We start from the raw sequence: 26,487 nt of genomic DNA on the forward strand, positions 1-26,487 counted from the left end.
GCAGTGTGTACCCTGAGTGACTTTCACCTTCATGCATGTAGCTCCAGAAGGAAAGAAAGAGCTTTAGTGACTGTCCTTTTCCTTTCCTCCCCTCAAGTCTCTTCATTCCCGTGCCTCTGTCTGGAGCTCCTTTGCTCTCTTTGCAGGACAGATTAGCTCATCTTTTGGTGCAGAGGGACTTTACTGTGCTTTTGCGGCTTGTGCCTTGGTGTCCCAAGCCTCACAGTACTGCCCTGGTTAATGCTGAGTGCTGCTTTTTTTTTTTTTTTTTTTTTTTTTTTTTTTTTTTCCCATAGGACAATAGGACATAGGGCTATGTCCTATGTCTCCACCCTGTTGTTATTTTTCACCACATTGACTCTCTGTGCCTTTTTGTTCACTCCATTCTGCTTCAATTAAATGTATCGTATTAAACACTTCTGTTGTCTCAGTAATTATTCTTTTCTGCAGCATTTCACTCAACGCCGGTAACAAACTGTAAAATCTGTCCTTAGTGCTACTTTCACCGCACGCCTTACCCCTGCTATCCTCCCCATCTGTGCTCAGCATTCAGCAGCGTGAATTTTTTTAAGCATTTAGTTCATCAGTTAAAGGTATTGGGAATACAGCGAAGATGCTCTTATGTCTTTCCATGCATTTGATCCCTACCACGGGTATCATTTATTGTACAAGGTGGCCACATAGCCCTGTGTGTGTTCTCCTTTAGAGGCAGGGGGAGATTTAGCAGACAGCCGGAGAGAATATGTGAGAATGGAAATCCTTTCGAGCACAGATCCCCGTTTCCCAGCTCAGCACCTCCAAGCGTCAGCATCCCGGGAACCTCCCCAGCTGCTGGGGCTCCCGGTTTTCGCTTTCGGTTTCGTTTCCCCGCCGGGCCGGGGCTGGCTGGGGCGGGGAGCGGGCATAAAGGCGCTGCCTCGGGCTCAGCCTAGCGGTAGCGGGCTGCTTGCTGGCACGGCATGGCCGGGGGAAGGAAAAAGCAGCGGCAGCGGCAGCGGGCCGGACAGTCGAAGCGCAGCCCCCAGCAGCGGCCGGCGGCAGCGGGAGGTGCAGGGGGGAACCGGCGGCGTACCGCGGGTGGGGGGTCGGGGACCCCGCCAGGAGCCAGGGGATGGGGAGGAGACGGGGGTGATGGGGAGAGGTGCCCCTGTCTGGCTGCATGCTGTGGGGAGGTGAGAAGGGTGGGCGGTGGGACAGCCAAGGTGTGAGTTTTACTGCTTCTCCAGTGTCTTGTAAAACACCTGACTTGGAGACATCCTGTGCCCGAGTGTGACAAATCTAGGGCAGGGAGATAACTCAGCAAGTGCCTTTTTTCCCTTGGGTACTCTCCACGGCTGTGCAAAAGAAACAGTGTGCTTCTGCTGACGTCAGTGATTGTTTTCAGAGCCTATATCTGAGAGATGGAGAAATGTCTTCTAGTGACAGCCAGGAGAGTCAGCTGGTGGGCAACAAAGTAGTGCGTAGGACACTGAAGCTCCAAGTGACCTGAGCAGATATTGCCTATGCCTGCTCACTTCTTCCCAAGGAGCAGAAACTCTCGGTGAAAGCAGTAGCACACAGAGATACTGGGGAGGGAGCAGAGCTGGTGAAGGTGCCTGCTTCCTTAGTGTGACTGCCATGCCTGCTTTTATTTGTTCTGTAGAACATGTGAAGTTACAGAGAAAGGAGGAGGTGAAATGTTCAAACTGTGACAAAACACATACGCTCCTTCTCTCCTCGGATGGGAAACTTTCCGAACACTGGGCTACATCTTCGGGTAACTGCCTAAAGCCAAGGTAAGAAGCTTTCAGAGGGTGAAGGTATGTATCACAATGGTCAGAGAAGATGGTCTACTTTTCCTGAAGGTAACAGTCAAGAAACTTAGGCATGCTCTTACTGTAAAAAGGAAACGAGAACTCTTGCATTCCTAAAACTCACATCTTTCCCTTCTTTTTTAACCAGCAAGAAATGCACTGATTTCGAGGGTAACACTAAGATCTGAGCTGTCTGAGATACTGACGGTACAGGTTCCTCTCAAAACTTAGTGAGGATAAGTAGATACACCAGTCATGCCAATGACATGCAAACTACATGTGGCTTAGGAAAGCTCTGTGTGAAAGACCCTGGCCCACTTCAACCTCGCCACCTCCTGATTAATCTGTGAGGGTAACCAACATCTACAAATGATACAGGAGTATGCTTATGGAATTTGCTGCTAATTTGCCCAGGGATGAGATTGATTCTCCTTCAGGTTCCTCTGGTGCAAACTACAATCAAATCAGCTAGTGCAACTGAAGGAGGCTAGTGTAAGAGCAGGGTGAATCAACTGAGAGACGACCAATATTTTTCTATATAAATACTGCTAAACATCCTAGGACGTGGTGAGCAGAGGATCCTCTTTCTTTTACTTAGTCTCATGGTACAGCACCTGTTTTGATTTGGTATTTTTTCCTTATCTTTGTAGGCTGGTGGAAGAACTGGGAAACCATGAAATTGTTCAAATAGCCTGTGGGGACCGTCACTCCTTGGCACTGTCCCGAGGTAGTCTCTTTTATGCACACCTTTTCTCCAAATGGGAGTCCCATTTGACAGGCTTGCTCCGAAGGGAGACCTCGAACTGTGTCCAGTAGTTAGTGATACCGTCAGTGAGCAGGGGATAGGGGACACAAGCCGTGCTCTCTGTCAGCCCTGCCCTTCCCAGCTCTCAGGGACCTGCAGTTCAATCTTTCTCCAATTCCTCAGCACTGCCCCTCCTCAAAGGTGCGTTGTGGAGAGCAAACGTGGCAGCCCCGCCCTATGCTCACCAGACCTGTACATTTTAAAGTTTGAGCTCTTCTCTGGTTCATAAAAGTATGGCAATAGAGGCAACACCCTGCTTTCATTCTTGCTGCGATGAGTCGCATAGGCAGCATGGGACTGCCCTGAAGGGGGCAGAAGCAGAGAGGGAGATTTGGCCACCGCTGCTGCTGTACTCCCAGCTCTTAGGAGCTAGATCTCTGAAAACAGCACTGATTCTCGCTCCCAAAGTACAAAGACTCAAGGGAAGCATGACACCGAGCTGTTTTCTTTTGTTCCACGTGTGAAGGAGGTGAGCTCTTTACCTGGGGCCAGAATGCCTGTGGACAGCTTGGAGTGGGGAGACAAGTCACGCTCACCCCCAAACCACAGCTGGTGGAAGGACTAAAGGGCATCCCACTTGCTCAAATTGCTGCTGGAGGAGCTCACAGCATTGCTGTGTCACTCTCTGGAGCCGTGTACTCCTGGGGAAAGAACGACTTTGGACAGCTGGGACTCGGACACACGGAAGGTAAGGAAAGAAAGCAGTTTGAGAGCAAAGCAATAGAAAGGTATTTTCCTGCTCAGTGAACTTTCTGCACACAGGAATTGTTCTAGAATGCCAAATCTTTTTGGAACAGCAGTGGGTGGTAGGGACTTTGGAAGCAAGTATATCTAGATAAGTTTTTTGTTTCAAAGCTATTGCATCCTGACTAGAAAATGCATGAAGTGTCAAGGAACGTAGGTGTTATATACCTCCATAGCATTTTGTCATCATTTTATGTGGCCAAGTGGATAGCCTGGGCCCATAAAACCATATGTCTCTTTCCAGGCTTATTATCTCTCCGGGCAGTCCTGCATGAAAGAAATTCATTTTATACCTCTTTGCCTTCTTTAATTTTCTGTGAAGATAAGGTGAGAAAATAATTAGTCACCCATTGTCTTCAAACTTAGAAGGCAAGAGCAGAGTTGCCTTAGCCAGACAGAACTTCAAGTTGTTGAATATGTTCAACTCCTTGAAAATCAGATGTTTTGAGGCCAAGTACCTTTCATCAAACAAATGTGAAAGCGTTGCATTTTGTTTCAGACCTAGTGTAACTGAACAGAGAAAAAACTATGAACCAGACAGAACATTATGAGAAAGAGAATAATATAGTGGAGGGTAGAAAGCAACTTGAAACCAAGTCATAAATATATGAATAGCTGTATAAGATAGGACTGTAAAATGCCAAAAAAAGTATTTTCTAAATCTTTATTTCTACACTCCTGTATGCTTTCGCTTTAGCTATGCTGTATTTTCTTTCCAGACAAGGACTACCCATCATACATTGAAGCATTAGAGCACTGGAAGACTGTATTTATCTCATGTGGGGCAGATCATACTGCAGTTCTCTCCAAGGTGAATCTGAAATTGAAACTCAGCATATGAGAAATGCTGGGAGGAAAGATACACTGCTAAAATTCAACACAGAGAAACTGGAGTGGCAATACTTGCTTCCATCGGGCTCTGGAGATGATCACGAAGGCATACAAACTGTGGTAGTGGGAAAATTGGCCCTTGCTCAAATTCATATAATCTGCATGAACAGGGAGGGAGATGGTGAATGGGAATCCTGGGGCAAAGAGATGCAGTTCGATACTTCATACTTTTTAAACATACTTTCTTTTTTTATAGCATACTGTGAGCAAATGAGAGCAATAGGTCATTCACTAAGTTTAACTCATACGATAAAATTCTTAAACAACAGGGAGTTATTTTCAGGACTTAAATTTTTGTTGTTGTGGTTGGTTGGTTGGTTGGTTGGTTCATTTTTTTTTTCATGAGTTAAAGGATTTGGGCATAAAAACAACATAAGATTAGGCTTGATGAGAAGTGAACTGTTCTTGCATGAGGGGTGTTTTGCCCATAATGCATATTGTGTCTTGCTGTTTCTCTCTCTTAATGGTGACCATTTGAATGCTGTTAATAATGCAGAGATCCTGTTGTTTGTTTCTTCATCTTCAAGGATGGCTTGGTGTGCACATTTGGAGCAGGAGGGGCTGGCCAGCTTGGGCACAACTCCACCCAGAATGAACTAACACCTCGTGTAGTGGCTGAGCTGTGGGGAGCAAGAGTTTCGCAGGTTGTTTGTGGAAGGTAGGAAAAGTACCTTAATAAAACGCCTTCTGAGGTCAGAGTTTTAGGGGAATCACTGAAGAACAGCAGGGATAAAAGTCACCAATATGTTCAAATCCCTGTATGTTCAGCTCTGTCAGTGATCTTCCTGATCAGGCCACCCTTCTGCCACAAAGCCTGTGAAATCAGAACCCTCAGCCAGTGCCAAGCAGGGAGAGATGGCTGCAAAAAGAGGGCAGCAGGAGTCCTTGGCTCTTGCTCTTCCAAGAAATGAAGGGTGTACTGGGTTCCAAATGACAGAAGACTGTCAAAAGGCTGAGTCAGAAAAGTCATCAAGTTCCCATCTACTTCAAAAGACTGGGTGGAACCTTAGAAAGAACCAAGCAATAGTGAAAATGACCCAGTTTCATTCTGCCTTTCTGGAACTGGGACAGAAAAAGTATCCTGTTGAATTTCCTGGGTTTTGAATCAGACTCAGCAGTGTGGAATTTGCACTTGGAAAAAATGGAAGGATGCTAGCAAGGCATAACACTCATTTTTTTCTAATGCAGAACCAGGATAAATCACAAACATTAGGGGATAATACAGGAAATTTGAGTCTGTATTTTTTTTACTTTTTTACAATGTTTATAGAAGGAAAGGGTCCTATGACTTCAGTTAAAGGGAGTCTATGGCTGGACTGTCATGACTTCTAAAGACAAGCCTCAGCCATCCCCTCTGAAAACATATCTGTAAATTGTATTCTGACTAGCTCAGTGGTATTAACTTGTTCTGACCATTTTTCTTTTTCTGAACAGACAGCACACCCTGGTCTATGTTCCCTCCTTGGACAAAGTCTATTTATTTGGTTCTGATGAAGGACAGCTGGGAAATGAGAGAACGGCTAATCAATTGATACCACTTCCCATCAATTCACCAGTGGATAATGGAAAATTCTGTCAGAGTAATGAACACTGCAGATGTGTGCAATCTGTATTAATTTCTTCGGTTCAGTTTGTTTTCTTGATTTCCTGTGTACACTAGAAAGCTGATGGCTTCTAGTTGCTTAGACTGTTACCTCATGCTTGCTTGATAGTCCCAACCACAGTCTAGCAATGTGTAAATCTAGTTGCTATTTGATTTGTCATCATGCATAATGGCCTCAAATAATCAACTTTTAGATAGACAGCTGCTTTTTTTTTTTTTTTTAATATGCTACCTCTGTGCACTGAACTCTATGTAGCAATGACTGTGTCTTCAACTGTTTGAAAACCTTTTCGTTCTTTCACAGAAAACAACACGTCACCGTCAGAAGAAAATGAGAGTATTGTCCTTTGCTTGAAGGAAAGGGTTAGTACATATTTGTTTGCAGCCTGTAGTTTTACCATTGTTCACAATACTGTTGGAAGCTTTTGATTTTGCTATCCTGCTTTTAATGCTCTAACTAAAGATAAGTCTCTTTGCAGTTCTTTTCATGCCTACATCAGAAACCGACTTGTATTGCAATTATATTTCTGTTCTATGTTTTCTGCATCTGGGTCACACTGGATGATCATTAATTTATTTATATTTAGGCTGAAATGTTCTTGTAGTGATTGACTTGAGAAAAAGAATCACATCTGCTATACCTTTAATCTCATCACATACTCATGCATTTCATACAGAATTCCTATCCTTTGAATGGAATTGCAACTCTGAAGGAGAACGAAGTGGATGCATGGATTTCTAATTCCCGTGCAAAACGTTGGAAAAGTATAAAGAAGTAAGTCAGAATGCTGGTGTTGATTTTTTTCCCCAACATATAATTTTCCCCCAGAAATATTATTCTTTGAAGACTCTTGTAGGAACTGATGTTCGAGAATTTAGGCGAGGGCCATATCTTGTACCAGCACTTCTTACTTAATTTTTGCGTAGGAAAAACATGTTCATAAGCAACAGCCCCTTGATAATCCTTTTGAAAGAACAGAACAGAGGTACTGCCTGGTTTTGGAAGCCAGTCCTTCTCATTGCAAGAATTGGTTGTTAAACTGGTGAAGAGCTGACAAAGTTAAACCAGTCTAGAGACTGAGGCCGTGTGTAAAAGCTCTCAATATAATGTTAAGAAATTTTTATGTGGTTAGGTGGAGATACACTTGTACACATGGCTTTTGTTCTTTCAGAATTAAGTGATGAAGTTGCTACTTTTGTTGAAAGGATTTTTTTTTTTTTTTTTTTACTCAGGAAAATCAGACTGATCTTTTCATCTGAGGCTTGCATCAATGGAAGCTTCCTGGAGAAGAGGTAGTGTGTGCTGACATAGACATAAAAAATATTTGCTGAATATAAACTGATCACGAAGTGTTATTTTAAGCTATGTATGTAGAGAAGAATAGTTGCATCTGAATTTGCAAGAAGCAAGTCTGCATTTTCAAGGAAAAGCCTGAACTAAAAATATTTTTTGAACCTGTAGTTCCTACCAAAATTTGCTGTAGCAGCTCATATTCTAGTAGATCTTCCCATAGTGACAACTGATGATTTTAATCTCGTGAGGCAATATTACAGCTCCCACTTTATTGCAGTCCATAATAGCTCCTCCCAGCACTGACATGCAATTCATTTTTGGGAGAAATACAGCAAGCCTGTTATTAACAGTGCTTAACAGTGCATCATTACACAAGGTGGGAATGACAGAATATTAATGAGGACACACTACTGTGATAATATCATTTTAAAACAGGTGAAGCTGTACTCAGTGGAGCTGGGGCTTAATTCTTAGTATTTTCTGATGTTAGGGTGCTTCACTATTCAGTCAGTAATAAAAAACAGCTCATATGATTTTTTTCCTTTGTGACAGAGACGAACATTTCAAAACTTCCAAAGAAATCTCAGGTGTAGATATGAGAGAAGTACAATGCTTTTATAAGAAAATCAGCCACAAGACATTACTCTACCTGGAGGTAAGGATTTGATGTAAGAATTCTCACTGCACGGACACCAAGGAGCTCTAGATCTGACTACTATTTTCCCCAGAGGCTTAGATTTTCCCAGTCTTTCACAAACAAAGCAAATGCGGGGCAGATGTGGTCCACAGTGGAGTGGGGGATCAGGGCGTGAAAAGGCATTTCTCACATCAAGGAAGCCACCAGGAACTGGCAGCCCTCATGAGAGTGGCTGTCAGGGCTTGACTGGAGCCAGGAGTGGGTTGTGTCCCCTGTCCTTCCCCCTGAACAATGGCAGCCCTAGGGAGTTCAGGATGGCAGGAGCAAGCACACCTGTGGGATGTGTGCCCAGGTTGAGGCACTCCTCTGCTCTGGGAAGAGGTGAATAGACAGAGGTATATCAGGGAATCTGAGGAGACAGACTTCTGGAGTTGCTCCCTACCTTTACTGAGACAGGCCCAGCAGACAGAAGGGACACTCAATAGAGGGGCTTCACTGTCCTCTCTCCACCCAGCTGAATGCACTGACCTAGAGAATAAGGGGCAATGGCAACAAGTCCTGCCCTGGCACAGCAGGCTCATCCCCTTAGGAACTTCCAACCTTCTCAGGTGCCCATGCACAATAGGTGTGAAGCTTTGCCGGTCAATCTGAGCAACACTGGGGAATGCGGTACATATGGCTTGGAGGTGACACAAAGGTCATGTTGACCTGTGCACTGCATTAAAATAGCTCCTACCAAGAAAAAAAGACAGGTCACTGTTGTGGGAGACTCCCTTCTGAAGGGAACAGAAGGCCCAATGTGCAGACCAGACCTGCTTCATAGGGAGGTCTGCTGCCTCCCCAGGGCCCAGATTAGGGATGTAAAGAGAAAGCTTCTTGCCCTTGTTTGGCCCTCAGACTATTACCTGTTAGTTATTTTTCAAGTACACAGAGATGAAGCTTCAAGACAAAGTCTGAGGACGATCAAAAGAGACTTCAGGGCTGTGCCGTTGAGAGGTCAGGAGTACAGGTGGTGTTTTCCCCTCTCTCCAGTTGCAGGAATTGATGAGTTGAGGAACAGGAAAATCAGCGAATCGATATCTGGCTCCCAGCCTGGTGTCACCAGTAGAACTTTGGATTTTTTGATCATTGGTCATTTTACAAGACATGAGGCCTGCTGGCAATGGATGGTGTTCAGCTGTCTCTAAGGGGGAAGAGGAGCTTTGCTCAGGAGTTAGCAGGGCTCACTGATAAGGCTTTAAACTAGATTTGAAAGGGGAAGGAGATAAAACCAGGCTTGACAGAGACAAGCCTGGAGGTGATATGACAATGATTAAAGAACAGTGTGCTAGCAAGGTCCATCGGTCTACCACCCCTGTTGAGGTAGGGGATGGAGAACCATGTGGTACCAAAGGCACAAGGGATATCAACAGGTTAGAAATCACAAAAGTGCCCAGGAATGGTCATGCAGGAGTTAGGGCTTCTGCCTCCCAAAAGGTGGCAGGATCGCTAGCCCATCTGAACTTCATCTACACCAATGTACACGATAAAGGCAACAAACAGAAGGAGCTGGAAGCCATTGTGCAGCAAGAGGGCTGTGACATAGTTGCTATCACTGAAACATGGTGGAATGGCTCTCATGAATGGACTGCTGCACTGGACGGCTACAAACTCTTCAGAATGGATAGGGTAGGAAGGAGCAGTGGTGGGTAGCCCCATATGTTGGGGAGTGTTTGGGTTGTCTTGAGATTAATAATGGTGATGACAGGGTTGAATGTTTATGATTAAGAATCAGAGGGAAGGCCAATGAGGCAGATGTCCTGGTGGGCATCTGTTGCAGACTTTCTAACTAGGCCGAAGAAGCAGACAAATAATCTACAAACAGCTGGGACAAGTTTTGCAATCGCTAGCCCTTTTTCTCATGGGGGACTTCAACTTATCAGATGTCTGCTGGAAATACAACCCAGCACAGAGGAAACAGTCTAGGAGGTTTCTAGAGTGTGTGGAAGATAACTTCCTGACAGAGCTATTGAGTGAGCTAGCTAGGGACAGTGCCTGCTGGACGTTTTGCTGAGAAACAGAGAAGGACTTGTGGGTGATGTGAAAGTTGGAGGCCATCTTTGGCACAGTGATCATGAAATAATAGAGCTTTCAATTCTTGGCAAAGTAAGGAAGGGGGTTACCAGAACTGTTACCTTGGGCTTCTGTAGGACAGAATTTGGCCTGGTAATGAGGCTGGTAGGTGGAGTCCCTTGAGAGGCAGTCCTGAAGGGCAAAAGAGTCCAGGAAGGCTGGACACTCTTCAAGAAAGAAATCCTAAGGCGCAGGAGCAGGCTGTCCCCACGTGATGAAAGATAAGCTAGCATGAAAGAAAACTGGCCTGGCTGAAAAGAGAGCTGCAGCTAGAACTTGGGAAGTATAAAAGAAGGTTTATGACCTTTGGAAGAAAAGGGACATCACTCAGGAGAACTACAAAGATGTCATGAGGCTGTACAGGGACAAAATTAGAAAGGCCAAAGCCCAATTTGAGCTCAGTCTGGCTATTGCTATTAAAGATGATAAAAATGATTTTATAAATACATAAACAGGAAAAGGAGGGCTAAGGAGAATCTCCATCCTTTATTGGATGTGATACTGATAAGAGATGAGGAAAAGGCTGAGGTACTTAATGTCTTCTTTGCCTCAGTCTTTAGCAGCAAGACCAGGTATTCAGCCCCCTGAGCTGGTAGATAGGGATGTGGAGTAGATTGAAGCCCTCATAATCCATGAGGAAATGGTTAGTGACCTGCTACTCCACTAAGATGTATGCAAGTGTATGGGGCTAGATGGGATCCACCTGAGGGTACTGAGGGAGCTGGTGGGAGTGCTCACCAAGCTGCTTTCCATCATTTATTAGTGGTCCTGGCTATCAGGGGAGGTCCCAGCTGACTGGAGGCTAGCAAATGGGATGCCCATCTACAAGAAGGGCCGGAAGGAGGATCTATGAAACTACAGGCCTGTGAGTCTGACTTCAGTGCCAGGGAAGCTCGTGGAGCAGATTATCTTGAGTGACATCTCACAGCACTTACAGGACAGCCAGGTGATCAGGCCCAGTCAGCATGGTTTATCAAAGGCTGAGGAACCTGATCTCCTTCTATGAAAAGGTGACACGCTCAGTGGATGAGCGAAAGGCTGTGGATGTGGTCTAGCTAGACTTCAGTAAGGCTTATGACACTGTTTCCCACAGCATTCTCCTGAAGAAACTGGCAGCTCAAGGCCTGGGCAGGTGTACACTTTGGGTTAAAAACTGGCTGGGTGGCTGGGACCAAAGAGTCGTGGTGAATGGAGTTAAATCCAGTTGGAGGCTGGTCACTATTGGAGTCCCCCAGGGCTCGGTACTGGGGCCAGTCCTCTTTAACATCTTCATCGATGATCTGGATGAGGGGATCGAGTGCACCCTCAGTAAGTTTGCTGACGACACCAAGTTAGGTGTGAGTGTTGATCTGCTTGAGGGTAGGAAGGCTCTGCAGGAGGATCTGGATAGGCTGGATTGATGGGCTCAGGCCAGCTGTATAAGTTTCAACAAGGCCAAGAGCATCCTGGTTTCTATCAGAAATAGTGTGGCCAGCAGGACCAGGGAAGACATTGCCCCCCTGTACTTGGCTGTGGCTCTGGGCTGGATCTTGAAAACTGTGTTCAGTTTTGGGCCTCTTGCTACAAGAAAGACACTGCAGTACTGGAGTGTGCCCAAACAAGGGCAACAAAGGTGAAGGGTTTAGAGAACAAGTCTTATGATTTGTTCTGAGTGGCTGAGGGAGCTGGGGCTGCTTAGCTTGGAGAAGAGAAGGCTCAGGATAGACCTTATTGTACTTTACAATGACTTCAAATGGGGTTGTAGCAAGGTGTGGATTGGCCTCTTCTCCCAGGCACCAAGTGATAAGATAAGGGGAAATGGCCTCAAGTTGTGCAAGGGGAGGTTTAGGTTGGGTATTAGGAGAAATTTCTTTACTGAAAGGGTCGTGTGGCATTGGAATGGGCTGTTTAGTCACCATCCCTAGAGGTCTTCAAGAAGCCTTAGATGTAGAACTTAGTAGCATGGTTTAGTGGTGGGCTTTAGTACTAGGTTAAAGGTTGGACTAGATGATTTTAGGGGTCTTTTCCAACCGGAATGATTCTATGATTCTATGAAAAAAAGTAAAAATAAAAATCCAACTTTCAGAAGGTTCTTGAAGAGTTTGTTTGTTTTCCCTGCTGAAGCCAAATCCTGGAGAGGCGAGGTTTTATGAAAGTCTTTGTGCAGGGAACAAGCCCTTTTACAAAAAGCTGCCAGGCTTCCCAGTGAAGAGAAATGATGGCAGAATTATCCTAGAAAGAAGTTGTCTTTCTTCTGTTGGGGGAAATAAATGGATGAATGAGTTACCCAAAATCAATCAGAAAACTGACTAATTCAGGAGTTGAATTTAAAGGTAGTATCCTAGACCTAGTGTGTGAAGGAAGATTTGTGAATGAAAACAGAAATTCTGTGCTAACCTAATTCATAGATTATTTTGGCATAACACAATTGCATTTTTAATCCCTGTTTTTTTTTTTTTTTTCTCCTGAAGGTGCAAAATGGGATTGAGGATTTGCTGCCATCATTGTCTTCCTCTCCCATCTCACCTGAAAATTTCAGAGTCTACTTGATCTTGCCTTTCCTTCTTCAGGGAGATGATGACAGCTCTTACCGTTCTCTCAGGCTGCTAGCAAAAGCCATCTTGAGGCTCCAGGAGAAGGACCGGAAAGCTCTTGGTAGGGTTTGAAGTTGATGGAATTGAACGATTAAATGTTTGGTCATTTTGGGCTGTGGAGCAAGAGATAGTATTGTTGATGTAATTTGTTCCAGAGTTCAGCCTGGAAGAAATGCTTTTGGTAGAAATACAAATATGGGGACTACTACAGAAAAAAGCAGGCACAAGAAAAACAGTGTTTCTCAATCTGATGTTTACTAATTTTGTACTGTGAAATTAAGCATTTTGTTTTCTTCAGTTGATAAGAAGGGAAAATGCAACTTAAACAACAACAACAAAAAATAGTTATTTGCATGTTACCTGTGGTGGATATCTTACTAGCTGTTGTTTTATTTACAGAATGCCTGTGGTCAAATCTAGACACATTATTTTTCAAGAATCTGGTCCTTATATATCAGAAGCTTTCCCAGAACACACTGTCTCAATTAGTCAGGAAATATGGAGTGTTTCAAATAGATGTATTTGAACGTGAGATTACCATTAGACTGCGTGACCCTCTGCAAATACTGCATATTCTTTACCAGGTGAGAAAGTGTTTGGATCCAGATTAGACAGGACATATCAGTATGATTTAGAAAATTTTAAACATTTTTCTTTGTTGAATTTTCTGTGTTTCCTTCTTACAAGTAAACATAGAGCTTTGACATTCCTTCAGGAATCTTTTTGGCATGTCTTTGAAGGAGTTGAGTTGTCCCACTACCTACCCCAAATCATGCTCTTGAACAGTGCCTGGCTGTAGAAATGAATCACAGAATGGCTGATGTTGGAAGGGACCTCTGAAGATCATCTAGTCCAAACCCCCTGCCAAGCATGATCACCTAGAGCAAAAATGAACTGAAGCATGTTACAGCCTCAAGGTGGGAGGGAATGCTTTCAGTGAGGACTGCATGCCTTGATGCATGTTGAGCTATGGATGTAGCTGTGGTTTTACCATGCTATGCAGTTGAACACCACAACAGCTCTCTCACTTCCCCTCCTGAAAGAAAAAAAGGGGAGAAATATGATGGAAAGGGCTCTAGGGTTGAGATAAGGACAGACAGATCACCCACCAATTATCATCGTGGGCAAAGCAGAAGGTCCCTTTTGGAGGCAGCTGAAACTGGCTCTTATCTGACATAGGGCAGCTTCTGGGCTCCTCACAGAGGCCACCCCTGCATCGCCCCTGCTACCAAGCCCTTGCCATGTAAACGCAGCACAGTGGTGCCTGCTAGTGAGATCCCTCACCCCAGTAAGTGCTCGCAGCATTTAAATGACAGCCCACCTATTTGGCACAGCATGGCTGTCACAGCAATACTGTAGGATGCTTTAAGAGCCTGTTACCTGAGCAGTTTTGTGAAACAGAAGAATTATAACATGTTTAGCTGCATATGAATAAGGGGAAGAGAGGGGACAATAGCTGTATTCTTCTCAAAAAACATCCTTTCTCTCGCTGAGATTTTCAAAGTTTAGGAAAGGGGAAAGTTCAAGCATGCACTCAGTGTGAATCAGAGAACTGATAAATTTGGTTCAGAATTCAGTATCCTTTTGGCTGAGAATGCAGACTTGGACCTCTAAGTTTATACTCTGGGATCTATTCACTGGATAAAACTCAGAAGTGCAGGAGGGTACTCCTCAGTAAGCGGTGACATCATTTGCAGCTTTACATGGTCACTTCCCCCCCAAAAAATCACATCTCTGTCAGGCAACAAATATGAAAATGAATGAGGAACTTCAGATTCTCTTGCAACATGACAGACAAAGCGAAAAAAATACCTTTCATGATGGAGTCTCAGTAACAAATCTTTGTTGTAAATGAAAATCACGTTCCTGTAAGTTTTTACATGGTTTTCTGTGACTTGCCACTGCTGAGTGCTTCTATAGTGTTGTAGTGTTTCTACACTTCCATTTCTGTGCAGGGTCTCAGAGCTATTTCTTCTGAGAGTCCTGTTTCTTCTTAGTCCTTTCCTGCTTACAGATGCATGGCTCAGCAGTTCTGCTTTTCATATTGTCTATCAATGCAGGTAAACACCAGGGCTGGCTTCAGGCTACAAGAAAACAACTTTTATGTGCCCGAAGTGAAAACGATTATCAAATATTTATGCAACATGGAACAAGAAGTAAGTATAAAATCTTACAGCAGCACAAAACACTTATTCTGCTGTTCTGTAAATCAATATATATGGAAGTCGACTCTAAACTCTACCCAAGTGACTGCACTTTCCCACTCCTCCGGCTGTCCTAAATCATGCAAGCCATTTACAGTCCTTGTATTTCAGCAGCTACAATAGTACCTTTCCTTTGATGACTCCCTGGTTCAGTCAGGGCTGTTCCCAACAGCTTAGATCTGTTTCCTTCAAATTGGCGATGAGTATGAAATAGCAGCGTGAAGGATGGTTGCTATGCTTTTTGTATACTTCTAGATTTTATCATATTTAATTGTGAGGTCTCTTTAAACCTTTATGGAGAAACCCTACCGAGCACTTCCATTTACTTGTCTCTAAAAGCAGTGTTAATAATAATAAAATCAGTGAAATGGTTCACTTCTTCACTTTTAATAACAACATATCTAACTTGGGTGTCCAGGACATTTCTACTATTTTTACAAGGGGGACCTTGATAGGCTTGAGAGGTGCATGTGTGTGAACTTCATGAGGTTCAACAAGGCCAACTGCAAGGTCCTGTATCTGGGCCAGGGCAATCCCAAGCACAAATACAGGCTGGGAGAATGGACTGAGAGCAGCCCTGAGGAGAAGGCCCTGGAGATGTTTGTTGACGAGAAGGTCAACATGAGCTGGCAATGTGAGCTTGCAGCCCAGAAAGGAAGCCCAAGGAGTAAGACTACTGTTTTATTCCTGGGATACTGTAATGCATGTCTGCCTACACAGACCGTTCTGCAAAATGCAGATGCCTCCTTATTGGTTTCCCATTCATGCAAGTGTTTAGAAGCCGCTTTTATGAAGCGTGCCTCTCTGTTGGTATAGTGTTCATGTACAAAGTATGTACATGTTGGTACACGTACAGGTATCTTGGTACAGTGTTCATATTTTGTTGGTATACTGGTCATGTACACATCAAAAGCCTTTTCAGAAATATAGGATGGCAGTTCAATCTCCACATGTACCCCCAGACTCTGATCTTGCAAGTGAAAATCATCATGTCTTTTCTTCTTTGTGATTTCAGGTGATATTTCAGAGGGTGTTATTTCTGAGGGTGACATTTCAGAAGGCGACATTTCAGAGGACTCTAGGGATGCTGACCAAATATCCATGCATCTTTGACAAGCACGACAAGATCTTAGTTCATTATTTAGAATGTGACAGTCTGTACACATGCAACAACTCTGTAAGTGTGACAATTTTATTATTATTTTTTATTTTTTATTTTTTTTACAATTTAGAAGAGAGAAACACACTTCTAACAAATGGTTATTTAATTCTTCAACAGCCAGACTGGATATGCGAGAAACCCTTTATTTTTCAAGTCAGACGAGAACGCCTTCTGCATGACATACGGCATCGTTTAATAACAGCAGAAAATGATGAGTTCAGGAGGAACTTAAAAGTAAGATATCAGAATATATTGCTTTGTTAGCTCTAAATGTATTACTGCACTGTTCTGAAGTATTCTAAGAAAGTTCCACTGGGGATGTAAAGTAAATCGGGAGGGTAGTATTTTACATTCCTGTTCCAGATAGCTATTAGGCTTTCTGGGCATAATTTAAATGCAAGTGGCAGTGCTATTTACTGTGAAGCTGCTTTGGGATAATATAATAGGATTGCTCAGGAAGCTGGTAATTGGCAAAGTCCATTACTATTACTGCTACAATGATTTTGAAGACTCTAGGCTAGTTTTCTTCAGGTTTTCTTCAATACTAGCCCTGCCCTGCAAAAGCAGTTAGGTGGCTGGCGTGGTATCCAAGCACCTGCCCAGAGCTGAGCTCAACATGAGGACCATGTGCTTGTGTTCTGTCCCTAACACAAGGACTGTCAGTCTGGTACTGCACCTAGGCATTATCCGATTGTTTCTTCCCAAGTGAGACTTCTTGCTGGCCAGAACTGTCAAAGCTTTTCCTTCCTATACATTTACGAAAAGATTCATAAATAGCTTCTAGAGCTACCCTTCCTTCTCCCTTCCTCGGTACATCAGCTAAAATAGGTATTTTTTACACTGAAAATAAGGCTTGTGCTCTGTACTATCCTCTAGATGAGCCTCTCCACGGATCATAGAAGGAGCCCCAAAAAGTTCCCAGATGTTTGCTAGTCAGCCTTCAAATACAGCTCTTTTGTGCACTGCCTTTCATACTATAGATCACACCATTATTTGCGCAGCAGCTACTTGGTCAATTTGATTGATTGACTAGTATCTCACCAACAGACATTACTGTCTATAGACACTACTGCTAAGATCTGCAACATTTACAACTTAGTGCTGCATTTCTGAAATGTTCAGCAGGAAAAGGACATTCTGTCACTCCATTCTCTAGTCTTACTGTAAACGGGAACAGAGAAGGTTGAAGTATTTAGCAGAAGTATCTTCTGTTTGCTCTCTACTTGAAGATGCTGAGGAAGAGGTCGTGTTAAGGGGAAAGATACCCTACGTACATATGTAGTATTTGTAGCTGCTGACTTGGCTACCAAATCCTGGGCTCAGTAAGCTGTTTCTCCTCCAACTTGTCAGGAGATGCCTCTTTAATGAAGATGACCCAGCATGGCTATCAAACTCGTGCACTCAGTAACACCTTAACAAATAGAGTAAGGTCATACATCTCTGAAATACACACTGAAATATGTTGGTGATTCTGCCTAACAGAACTCGAGATGCACAAATGCATCTTTTCTGGGCAGCAAGCAATGCTGTTGTCTGCCCATCTTTTTCTTACCAAAAAAAAAATAAAAGCAAGCAGTTGCTGGATGTACAGTCATGGGTGTCATCCCAAGTAAATTTCTCCATTTAACTCAAAGCTTATTATTAAACATCAGCCTAGTTTATTGTATGTTCCTCTGACAGTGAGACAAATACATTTCAATACACACATCACTGCAAGACATATAAGCAAAGTTAAAGCTTCATGACTCAGAGAGAGACTCATACCGCCGTGTTGTCATTGCTTATTATCTAAGATGTTATTTCAATCCGTGTGCAGTCTTTTCTAATAAAGATGACTGCCACCTATAAGATTTTCAGTAGTACCATTAGAAACAGAGAACGTTCTTGAAGAGGTGTACTAGAAAGAGTTAATGCTTCTCGTTAGTCCTCCTCTCTATCTTCCTTAGCAGTAATTAAGTAATAGGCTTGCTGCAGAAGACTTCGTACAGTTCCAGATACCACTAGGAAAACAGTGACAGTCGCTATTGCCAGATGGGAACTCTCTCAAATCAACTGTAGCACCCTGTGAGATTAAACTGTGTTGCTCTAGAAAAGCACGGGGGTTTAGCAAACGCATTGCACTAGTTGTGCCTAAAAAGCTTAATCCCCATCCAGGTCCACAGGTGGAAGAACACATAAACTGGTATTGTAATGGGAAGGAGGAGACTGTAGAAACACAAGCTGTTTGTGCTGGTGCAGCCCTGTGGGAAGGTCTCATCCACAGCGGCTGCATAGAACAAGCCTGCTAGGGACAGGAGCGGCACGAGGACGGTCAGTGTGGGCAGGGAGGGCAGCACGCCTCCTCCTGCCATCGGTTTACTGCTGGGGCCCAGCGGGCCCTGAGGTCTCCTTCAAGCTGTCGGCCGGGGGCTTCTTCTGCGTTGTCCGGGCAGCCTCCGGGATCATGTTCGGGATGCCATCGATGATGGGGTACGCGATGCCCAGCTCCTCATTAACGAGCTCGTTGGTGGACTCGTCGTACCTGGGCAGCCAAGGAAAAAAATAATAATTACAAGCGAGGAGCGAATACCTTAGGTTTGCCCTTCAGCTCCCCGCTCGCTTCCCCCTCACCTCAGCGGCCGCTTGGAGAGCGGGCACACCAAGAAGCGCAGCAGGGACGGCTCCAGCGCCTGCCCCCCCTGGCCATGGCCGCCCGCCCCGCGGCTCCCCGCCGCCCGCCTCAGCGCCGCCGCGGCCCCGCGCCCGCCTCGTAACATGGCGGCCGCGCCCGGCGCTCGGTTCCGGCGCTCGGGCGGGACGCGCCGGGCTGTGCCGCGGGGAGCGCACACGGGTTCCGGGCGGCGCCGGGCCCCCTCTCGTCACGGGTGTCTCCGGGCTCGCAGGTGCTGTTCGTGGGCGAGGCAGGGCAGGATGACGGCGGGCTGTCCCAGGAGTTCTTCGTTACCGCCGCCAGGGCCTTCAGCGACCCCCGGAGCGGTGCCTTCCGCCACTTCCCCTCCCGGCTGGTCTGGTTCCCCAGTCAGGTAAGGCGGCGCAGGAGCCCCGGTGCAAGGGAAATGCGCTTCAAGAAAGAGAAAGTTATAATTTCTTCTTCTTGTTTATTTTTATTTATCTTTTTAAATCATGTCTAACTAGGTGCCAAGCCACGACGACACTTTTGTCCTGATTGGGACCCTGTTTGGGATGGCTTTGTATAACAAATGCCATGCTCCCTTCCCCTTCCCCATTGCTCTCTTCAAGAAGATGTTGAACATCACGCCCACCCTGGAGGATCTGAGGGAGCTGATGCCGGCAGTAGCCAGGTACAAGCTAGGAGTGTCCTAAGCTGTGAGATTCCTAAGGAATTTCCTAATTTGCTGTGAAACTACAGATCAGACAGGTCTCCTAGTTTGGTGACGTGCACAGAAACCTTGAAAGCAGTGTTACTTGCACCTATGCCAATGATATTTGCCGTTTCTGAGCCGCTACAAAACAGTGTTTCCAAGGAGGCTCCTTGGCCGGGAGTGCAGCTCTCAAACAGATGCTGGCATCACCAAAACAAGAAGTCAAGTCCTGGACGTTGGATGGAGTAGGGATGCCACTCCATGTGAGCTTAAGTCCACACTAGCAATATGTGGTTCATAAATACTTCAAGCTGTAGTTTGGACTTGAAATAACAACCTTATTTATTTATTACTAATTTTTACAATGATTTTAAAGTAGCCAGTCATGAGCGCAGTATTAACCTATGGTGCTGTCATGTCAAATCTAAGAACCAAGATGCAGCGTTTCCACATATTGAGAAAGGAGGTTACAGGCAGATATTGCAGGAAGAGGTGCTGCTGCCACCAGCATAAAGCTTCTAGGTACCTGAAGCCTAGCATTCCACACAAGTGCTATGAACAGTTGATAAGAACCATTTCCCTAGAGCCAGTGACTGTGTCAATGCGCAGAAAAGCCCTCGGTGTACTGAAATGTCGGGTTGCCAGCAATGCTTTGAGAGACACTGTTCTATAAAACAGTTCTCCCAGACCATCCCACTGATGCACACATAATTCCTTACCAAATGGTCTTTGGAAGGATAAAGCTGTGGTCTGAGCCCAATTGCCACTGAATTACTCTCTGTAAAATCCCTGCAGAGCATGGAGATGGTCTTGCTTGGAATCCTTTGTAATCAAGGCATTTGCCCTTAAGTCACGGCAATTGTAGAACCCAAGTGTATAAATCAGCTTAGGGCCACGTTATGAAGGTTCTGTGTGAGTACAAGTACTCTGTATGTATGTGCATTTAAATACTGCTTGTCAAAGGATGCTTCTCAGCAGAATCTGAGAGTGCAATGAATCGTCTTAACGTTTCTTCTCTATTTTTCCTTTTTTTTTGTTTGTTTTTGTTTTTTTCTTGAAAGGAATCTTCAGAATATTTTGAATGAAGAATCTGAGGATGAGCTTGAGAGCCACCAACTGACCTTTGTGGTAAGATGTGATTGTGTCATTTAGATGTGCCAAGCATGTAACTCAGGCAAGACAGTATCCCACTGCAAATGACACAAAAACTTGTCTGTAAACACAAACTAGTGAGAGTGCTGGGTCAAGCCCTGCAGAAAGAAATAGATATAGCTCACATATGCCTATTATATATGTAAGAGTTATGGCATCCAATGTTTTCCCTTTCTGTGCAGCACCTGGAAGAAGGAGGTTCCGTGGTTGAGCTTAAAGAAAATGGTGCCAACATTCCTGTCACTAAGCATAACAGGTCAGTTTTGTTTTTCTTATCCTGTTATCTGTTACGAGTATACAAAATGTGGTGTCTATATCCATCCCCACATATTCCTTGAAAATACTGAGCATCGACATTGTGCCATTCATCTCAGTCCAATAACTTGTTTGCTTTCAGTTCTTGCTATTTATGCTGTATGTGTGCCAGACATCAGCAGCTCGTGCAAGGAGTGGGTAAGACAGGGATCCCTGGTCATCCTAACATTGGCATATGCAGGGATACCTGGTCTTTTCAGGGAAGTACCTAACTAATACATAAAATGTCCCTGAACATGTTGAAATACAGACAACTTGTCTGGGAAATCAGACACCTCTGCAGGATTTTTTTATGAGCAAAATATTCCCTGCTTAGTTATTTGTACAAAACATATTTTGTACGTAATGGAAGAGGAGCAATCTATCAGTGGGGATTTGTGTTAATATTAACCTCAGCACAGAGGACACAGAGCAAGTCTATGGCAAGAGTTATGCAAGTGATTGCTTTCAGTAAAGAGTTTTGACAATAAAGCAGGTCAAACGGAGTAAACAAAAAGGAAAAAAAAGGAAAAAAAAAGTTCTGTGTATTTCTCTTTTTCAAAAGTCACTTCTTGTATTACTTGTTTGAATCAAAATATTTTTGCAGGAAGGAATTTGTTGACTTATATGTGAATTACATACTCAATGAATCGATACGGAAGCCATTTGAGGACTTTATGCAAGGTTTTTTAAGAGGCTGTCCAGCTCAAAGCTGGAAGATGTTTCTTCCTGTGGAGCTCCAAGTTGTTCTCCTGGGACACGCAACGTACAACTGGAGTCTGCTGAAAAAGGTATTGGATACAAGCAGAGTGGCTTTCTGCTGTTCTGCACAAGGTGTTTGCTGAGCAAAAGCTCTTTCAGTTCTGTTACTTTATTGGATGTGTAGCTCAGGAACACAAAGATAGTAGCTCAACGTACTCTTTTTATCATTTGTAACATTGTCTTGAGACCGTTTCTAATCCACACTAGGTACAAGAAAATAGGGTGATAAAAATTAAATTGTAGCTCAAGGATCGTCATGTGGATCTTTGAAAAACAAATGAACAAGCAGATTCTGGTCAAGAGGATTTGAACATCTACGAACAGGATTATAAAATTTATCAGATAAACTGTTGCTACTTTGAATAAAAATGGAAATAGCGAAGCCAGTTTTATTGTATCTCTTTAACAGAATGTGATGTACAGACACTATCAAGAGTCACATCAAACCATCAAGAACTTTTGGACTGTGTTTTTCAAGCTCCCAGAAGAAAAAAAGAAAAAGTTTCTTGGTAATACTCAAATATTCTAAACTTTCTTATAGCCCTTTTCTTTCTCTCGCAAGACGCATTTAGATGCTTGTGTATGAAAACTACTGTAGATCCAAACTACTTTTCAGCATGCTTTTCCCCCCCATTTTCTAGTGAAAGCCACAAAGGATTAACACTAAGAATAATACAGACACAGGTCTGACCCTTCTCACCTCCCTTGAAGCTTGCTTAAAGGCATCTGACACCCTTGAGTCTTGCAATTACTTTACCCCTTGCTTTTGTGGATATCAGTTGTTGGTCAGAGGCCTCAGCTTGCATGCTGACACAAGCAGTTTAGCTTTCTCAAAGGAAGCTACCTCATCCTCTTTAAAGGTAGAAGATCAAACCTAGCCTTGGTTTTCTCATCCACAAAGTCTGTATAAGTAAAAGTGAAAGATGGTTTATAATTATTACAAATCAGCAAGAGACTTTATTATAATCGGGTAGAAATTGAGCAACACAAAACAGTTAGCCTATGGAAATAGCTGTATGCTTACACTGATTTTCATATGTTTTTCATCCTCTGATGACATTTTCTTGTTTGTTTGTTTTTGATTTGCTAACTTGCCTTTGTTTTGATTTGCTAACTTGCATTTGTTCCATCCCCTTTTGTTTAGCTTTTTTGTCAGGATCTGATCGAATCCCTGCCTATGGACTGGAATATTTTAGATTCGCTATTGAAGATCCTGGATGGAAAGATCCAGATATTTTTTTTCCCGTAGCTAATACCTGCAGCCACATTCTCGTCCTCCCCAGGTACAGCAGTAAGGAAATACTAGAGGAAAAGTTCCTCTATGCCATAGAGCATGATGAAGGTTTTGACTTGAAGTGACTTTTGGTAAGGAGCACATTTAAGCACGAACAAGAAAGCAAGTCTTTGTTTCACTTGTAGTATTTTTCCTCTTGGTAACCAATTTACTGGTTTCTACCCTGACTTTTTTTTACTGTACTTCATAAACACTTGACTGTGCGTATTCACTGAGGTTGTATATTGATTATATACTTGATTGTTAGATTATAAAATTAGTAAAAAAAAAAAAAAAAAAGAATACTATTTAACATGCTTGCAAGAAGCAAGTTGGTAAACAAGTATATTTACATGTATGTTCATCCTAATTGCGCTGTAATGGTCTTCTTCAGTTGGTTGAGCTATCAGCAACAGGTTTTCTGGGATTTGTACATTACCAAACACGCAGACTGTGTATGCTAAAGTCATTGTCACAAGAGGAGGCCAGGACAACATTTTAATCTGTGTTAGTCAAGGATTCTCTTGGAGAGCAACCAACTCCAAGGAGACCTGATCCATTAAATAGTGAATTGAAGGCACAATCTGTACAAAGGCCTTTTACTTATCTGAGAGAAGTTCTTAGGAAGAGGATTTGATCATTCCTAGACTTTGTCAGAAGCTGTATTTGTAAAGCATTAATTACTTTGTTGTGTTGCCTTACATCTTCTAAGGAGATGGCTGGCAATTAAAACAGAATTTTAGGCCTACAGAACAGCTCTGTTCTGCAGAACGTTGTGAATATGAGGCTTGCAGGACTGTTGGAAGCTCATTGCCAAAACTGTTTGACACTGGCAGGATATTGGCAATGTCAGGCAGGATGTAAAGGCAGAATGTGTATTTTCTCTATATATTTTGCTTTCTGTAAAAAAAAAATAATAATTGAGGGATAGCAGTCATGATTTTTCTGCCGTCCTTTTTCCCTTGGTGTCAGTAGATGTACATATGTAAAGAAGGCTTTTACTGTGCTAAATTAAATGATGATTGATTAAATTCTCATACCTGTGGTTCTGTTTTTCCTCTGTTATGTGGCTGCGTATGCATGACAATGTATATCTGCTTTCTGTCCTTGTTCATGTACGCAAGGCCTTCACAGGAGGAGTCAAAGGTTATATAGGTGTGTTTCAGACATGCATTGCATGCACTGAACAAGTCAAAGTCTTTTACATTTGGTGCAGAATATGCTTGATATGAATGTAAAAATCTAGAGCGAGAAGATGACAAATTTTCACCACCTCCTCTGCCTTGATTTCGTGTTGTGCATTACACGCAGTGCCCCTCTCCAGAGCTGGGTGAATTTTAATGATGAATAAATTACTCCCAAGCTGCAGAAATGAATGTTACAACCTCTGTTGCTTTAACGTTGTCCATTAAGACTTGGAGAACCATTCTGTTGCTGCCTGCCTGACTCACTGACGTGTTTGGTGGGCATGGGTACCACAGTAGTGCTGCTAGTTTGAAGCATTTGATGCAACTCACAGTGCAAGGACAGCTCAACCCCTGCAAATGTGTCCTTTGAAGACATGTGAAAAGTGGAAATGTGTACAGGGACTGCAGAGAAAAATCAGATGATTTATTTTTTTAATACTACTTCTCAGCAGACAGTTGCTCAGAGCTTTCACGTGACAGCTCCAGCAGCTTTTCCCTATATATTGTCACAGCCTGTCTCTCTCTGCTTTCCTGAACGGCTCAGGGGTTGAGTCTAGGTTCAGAAAGAGAAACCAAGAGCTAGACTTTCAGAAGAGCTTGGCAGCCATAATCTCTTAGATGTCTCACCTGTGCAGCAGAGCTTCTAAAAACATGCCCTGCGGTGTGTTTGCTGACATACTCAAAGCCCTGTGCCACATGGGATCCACAGGGTGGCTGAGATCTTTGCAATGAAATGAAGCACAAGCACTGCGCGATGAAAATTGACTAAACACCATGGCGATGACACCCACTGTCTTGTATAAGGATGCTCAGATTACAGGGATTCCCCTGGGAACATGTAATTTGGAGCATGGAGGGGATACATGCCCTGGGTGGCCTGTGCAGAGCCAACCCCCAGCCCCTGCCTGTCTGGAGCAGAAAGGGCAGCACAAGAAAGACAAATTAAAACTAGCCATTGTGATCTGCTCAAGGTGTCTTTTTTCCCAGCTACATGAAAAATGATTTACTAATCATCTTTGGGAAAGGCACCACCCTGCTGCAGGTGTATTTTTGAGGGAACTGGCAGAAGACCGAGCTGTTGTGCTACCATCATGACTGTGTTTTCACAGCTTAGCCCACTGATGGCTCTTTACCAGCCTGCTTCTGGCTACTTCATCCCTTCCCCTTCCCCTTCCCCTCGCTTTCCTTTCACTTCCCTTTGCTTTCCTTTATGCTTTTCTAAACCTCTGTTAGATCTTGGAAATCCAGAGTGATCTTTTGTGCTCTGCAAGTGCACAAAAGACATATCGTTAGGATTTCCAAATAACCCATCAGAGATTAAATGATAATAGGCTTATTTAGAGCCTGAAGGAATTTCCTTATCATGTATGATGCAACAGCACATGGGACATTGAATCCCAGAATAACTTTCAAGGCTATTTTGATTTGTCCTCAAATAAGGCCTGCTTTTATAAAAATAATAATAAAAAATAATAATTTTTTTTTAGAAAGACCTTTCAAAGAAGCAGAGTAGAGCACTGTCATATTCTGCAAGGACTTTGAGCTCCAAGCTGTGCCTACATTTTTTCAAGCAGTGCTCATTATAAAATATGCAAAGAAATACTCATTATAAAATATGCAAAGAAATACAATGTGAGTGAGCCCAATGCCCAGCTGAGTTTAAAAGGCTTTACACAGGTATGAGAAGTATATTGAACCTGCAGCAGGATTTTCTTAGACTGCTCTTCTGATCTGAACATCACCTGTCGAGATGTGCCAGAGCCCCGTAGAGCAGCTGATGCAGTCAGTGTGGATCTGGGATGACTTGAACACCCAGGCAGCTTGTAAGCCATGAGAAACAAAGTGGGTAGCCTTGGGGAAGAGTGTTAGGGATGCCTTCATGCTGGATTTGCTGCAGAGCAGACACCACACAGAAATGCCACTTCCACGGGGTCTAGCAAGACCTCACCTTGGCTCGTGGCAGCCAGCATAGGCAGCTATCCCTGGCTAATCCTCTGAGCTTCTCTGAAAAAAGTCTCTTTCCTGACACAGAAAGGGCTGAAAAGAAAAAATACAGAAGAGTTCATTGCTTCCAGAGCAACACAGAGACTAATGGCCACACAGGGATTTTTCCACTCGCTAGCCAGCAGAGAGATGTAGATCCCCCCCTTGCCTCTCCGATTCCACCTGAAAAACAACAGATGAGGTAAGTTCATGGTGCAATCAAACCTGAGCCAGCACGAAGAAATGAACCTTGGGAGTAGCCTCCAGAGGGAGCTGTGCTCAATGAAGTGTGTGAAAAAAAATTACTTTGGTGTTTTTACTATTTTACATGTTTATGAAAGACCAGCCTTGAAAGTTCTCTGTGAACTTGAAATGTAGCCAATTAGCAATAGGTTTAAGCAACAGATTCGTGCCCCCATTGGACAAATACCGGGCTTCATTTCCTCTTTTATTATTATTATTAATTTGATGTCTTCCCCTCCTTGATTGCTCAGAGACAAACAGAGGAAAATGAGCGTAAAGGGACTTTTAACAGATATCTCCAAATGACAAAAGAAATAAAAACAAATGAAACAAGCATTTTTTCCTCTACACTTAGTTATTCTAGAAGCTGCTTGTAATACAGTAAGTAGAAGCTAGTATGTCATAGGTGCAATTGTACAATAGCAAGTAACTCTTTTCATGCTCAACATGCA

General features: G+C 43.5%; 4 protein-coding genes across 4 annotated transcripts in view; 2 read left to right on the plus strand and 2 right to left on the minus strand.

Moving 5' to 3' along the window:
• Window positions 1-870: 870 nt before the first annotated feature.
• Window positions 871-23,661, plus strand: LOC118167071 (probable E3 ubiquitin-protein ligase HERC3). Its single transcript, XM_035326311.1, has 23 exons — window positions 871-1,047; window positions 1,643-1,775; window positions 2,444-2,520; window positions 3,065-3,286; window positions 4,062-4,153; window positions 4,761-4,891; window positions 5,668-5,838; window positions 6,151-6,199; window positions 6,514-6,611; window positions 7,070-7,129; window positions 7,683-7,785; window positions 12,330-12,513; window positions 12,852-13,036; window positions 14,513-14,608; window positions 15,672-15,839; window positions 15,936-16,052; window positions 18,701-18,841; window positions 18,954-19,120; window positions 20,203-20,269; window positions 20,476-20,549; window positions 21,195-21,378; window positions 21,759-21,858; window positions 22,494-23,661. Exons 1-23 carry the CDS (start codon window positions 960-962, stop codon window positions 22,706-22,708), a joined length of 2,922 nt encoding a protein of 973 aa, XP_035182202.1. The 5' UTR covers window positions 871-959; the 3' UTR covers window positions 22,709-23,661.
• Window positions 878-26,487, plus strand: part of HERC3 (HECT and RLD domain containing E3 ubiquitin protein ligase 3) — a 66,859-nt gene continuing 41,249 nt past the window's right edge. Inside the window, exons 1-2 of the mRNA XM_035326295.1 lie at window positions 878-897; window positions 7,582-7,592. The gene's annotated coding sequence lies outside the window, so the exon portion shown is untranslated. The remainder of the gene's footprint in view (window positions 898-7,581; window positions 7,593-26,487) is intronic.
• Window positions 17,454-18,202, minus strand: PIGY (phosphatidylinositol glycan anchor biosynthesis class Y). Its single transcript, XM_035326309.1, has one exon. It carries the CDS (start codon window positions 18,167-18,169, stop codon window positions 17,939-17,941), a length of 231 nt encoding a protein of 76 aa, XP_035182200.1. The 5' UTR covers window positions 18,170-18,202; the 3' UTR covers window positions 17,454-17,938.
• On the minus strand, window positions 18,144-18,607 carry PYURF (PIGY upstream reading frame). The gene is made up of 2 exons (XM_035326308.1): window positions 18,429-18,607; window positions 18,144-18,339 (listed from the first exon to the last, which is right to left on the minus strand). Exons 1-2 carry the CDS (start codon window positions 18,572-18,574, stop codon window positions 18,174-18,176), a joined length of 312 nt encoding a protein of 103 aa, XP_035182199.1. The 5' UTR covers window positions 18,575-18,607; the 3' UTR covers window positions 18,144-18,173.

The sequence above is a fragment of the Oxyura jamaicensis genome, chromosome 4, assembly GCF_011077185.1.
Source record: "Oxyura jamaicensis isolate SHBP4307 breed ruddy duck chromosome 4, BPBGC_Ojam_1.0, whole genome shotgun sequence".
NCBI lineage: Eukaryota > Metazoa > Chordata > Aves > Anseriformes > Anatidae > Oxyura > Oxyura jamaicensis.

Coding starts and splice junctions, on each gene's coding strand:
- LOC118167071 (XM_035326311.1), top strand. CDS start 960: ATGGCCGGGGGAAGGAAAAAGCAGCGGCAGCGGCAGCGGGCCGGACAG. Junction 1,048..1,642: donor GCGGCCGGCGGCAGCGGGAG/GTGCAGGGGGGA, acceptor TTTGTTCTGTAG/AACATGTGAAGTTACAGAGA. Junction 4,154..4,760: donor ATACTGCAGTTCTCTCCAAG/GTGAATCTGAAA, acceptor TTCATCTTCAAG/GATGGCTTGGTGTGCACATT.
- PIGY (XM_035326309.1), bottom strand. CDS start 18,169: ATGGCAGGAGGAGGCGTGCTGCCCTCCCTGCCCACACTGACCGTCCTC.
- PYURF (XM_035326308.1), bottom strand. CDS start 18,574: ATGTTACGAGGCGGGCGCGGGGCCGCGGCGGCGCTGAGGCGGGCGGCG. Junction 18,340..18,428: donor CTCTCCAAGCGGCCGCTGAG/GTGAGGGGGAAG, acceptor TTGGCTGCCCAG/GTACGACGAGTCCACCAACG.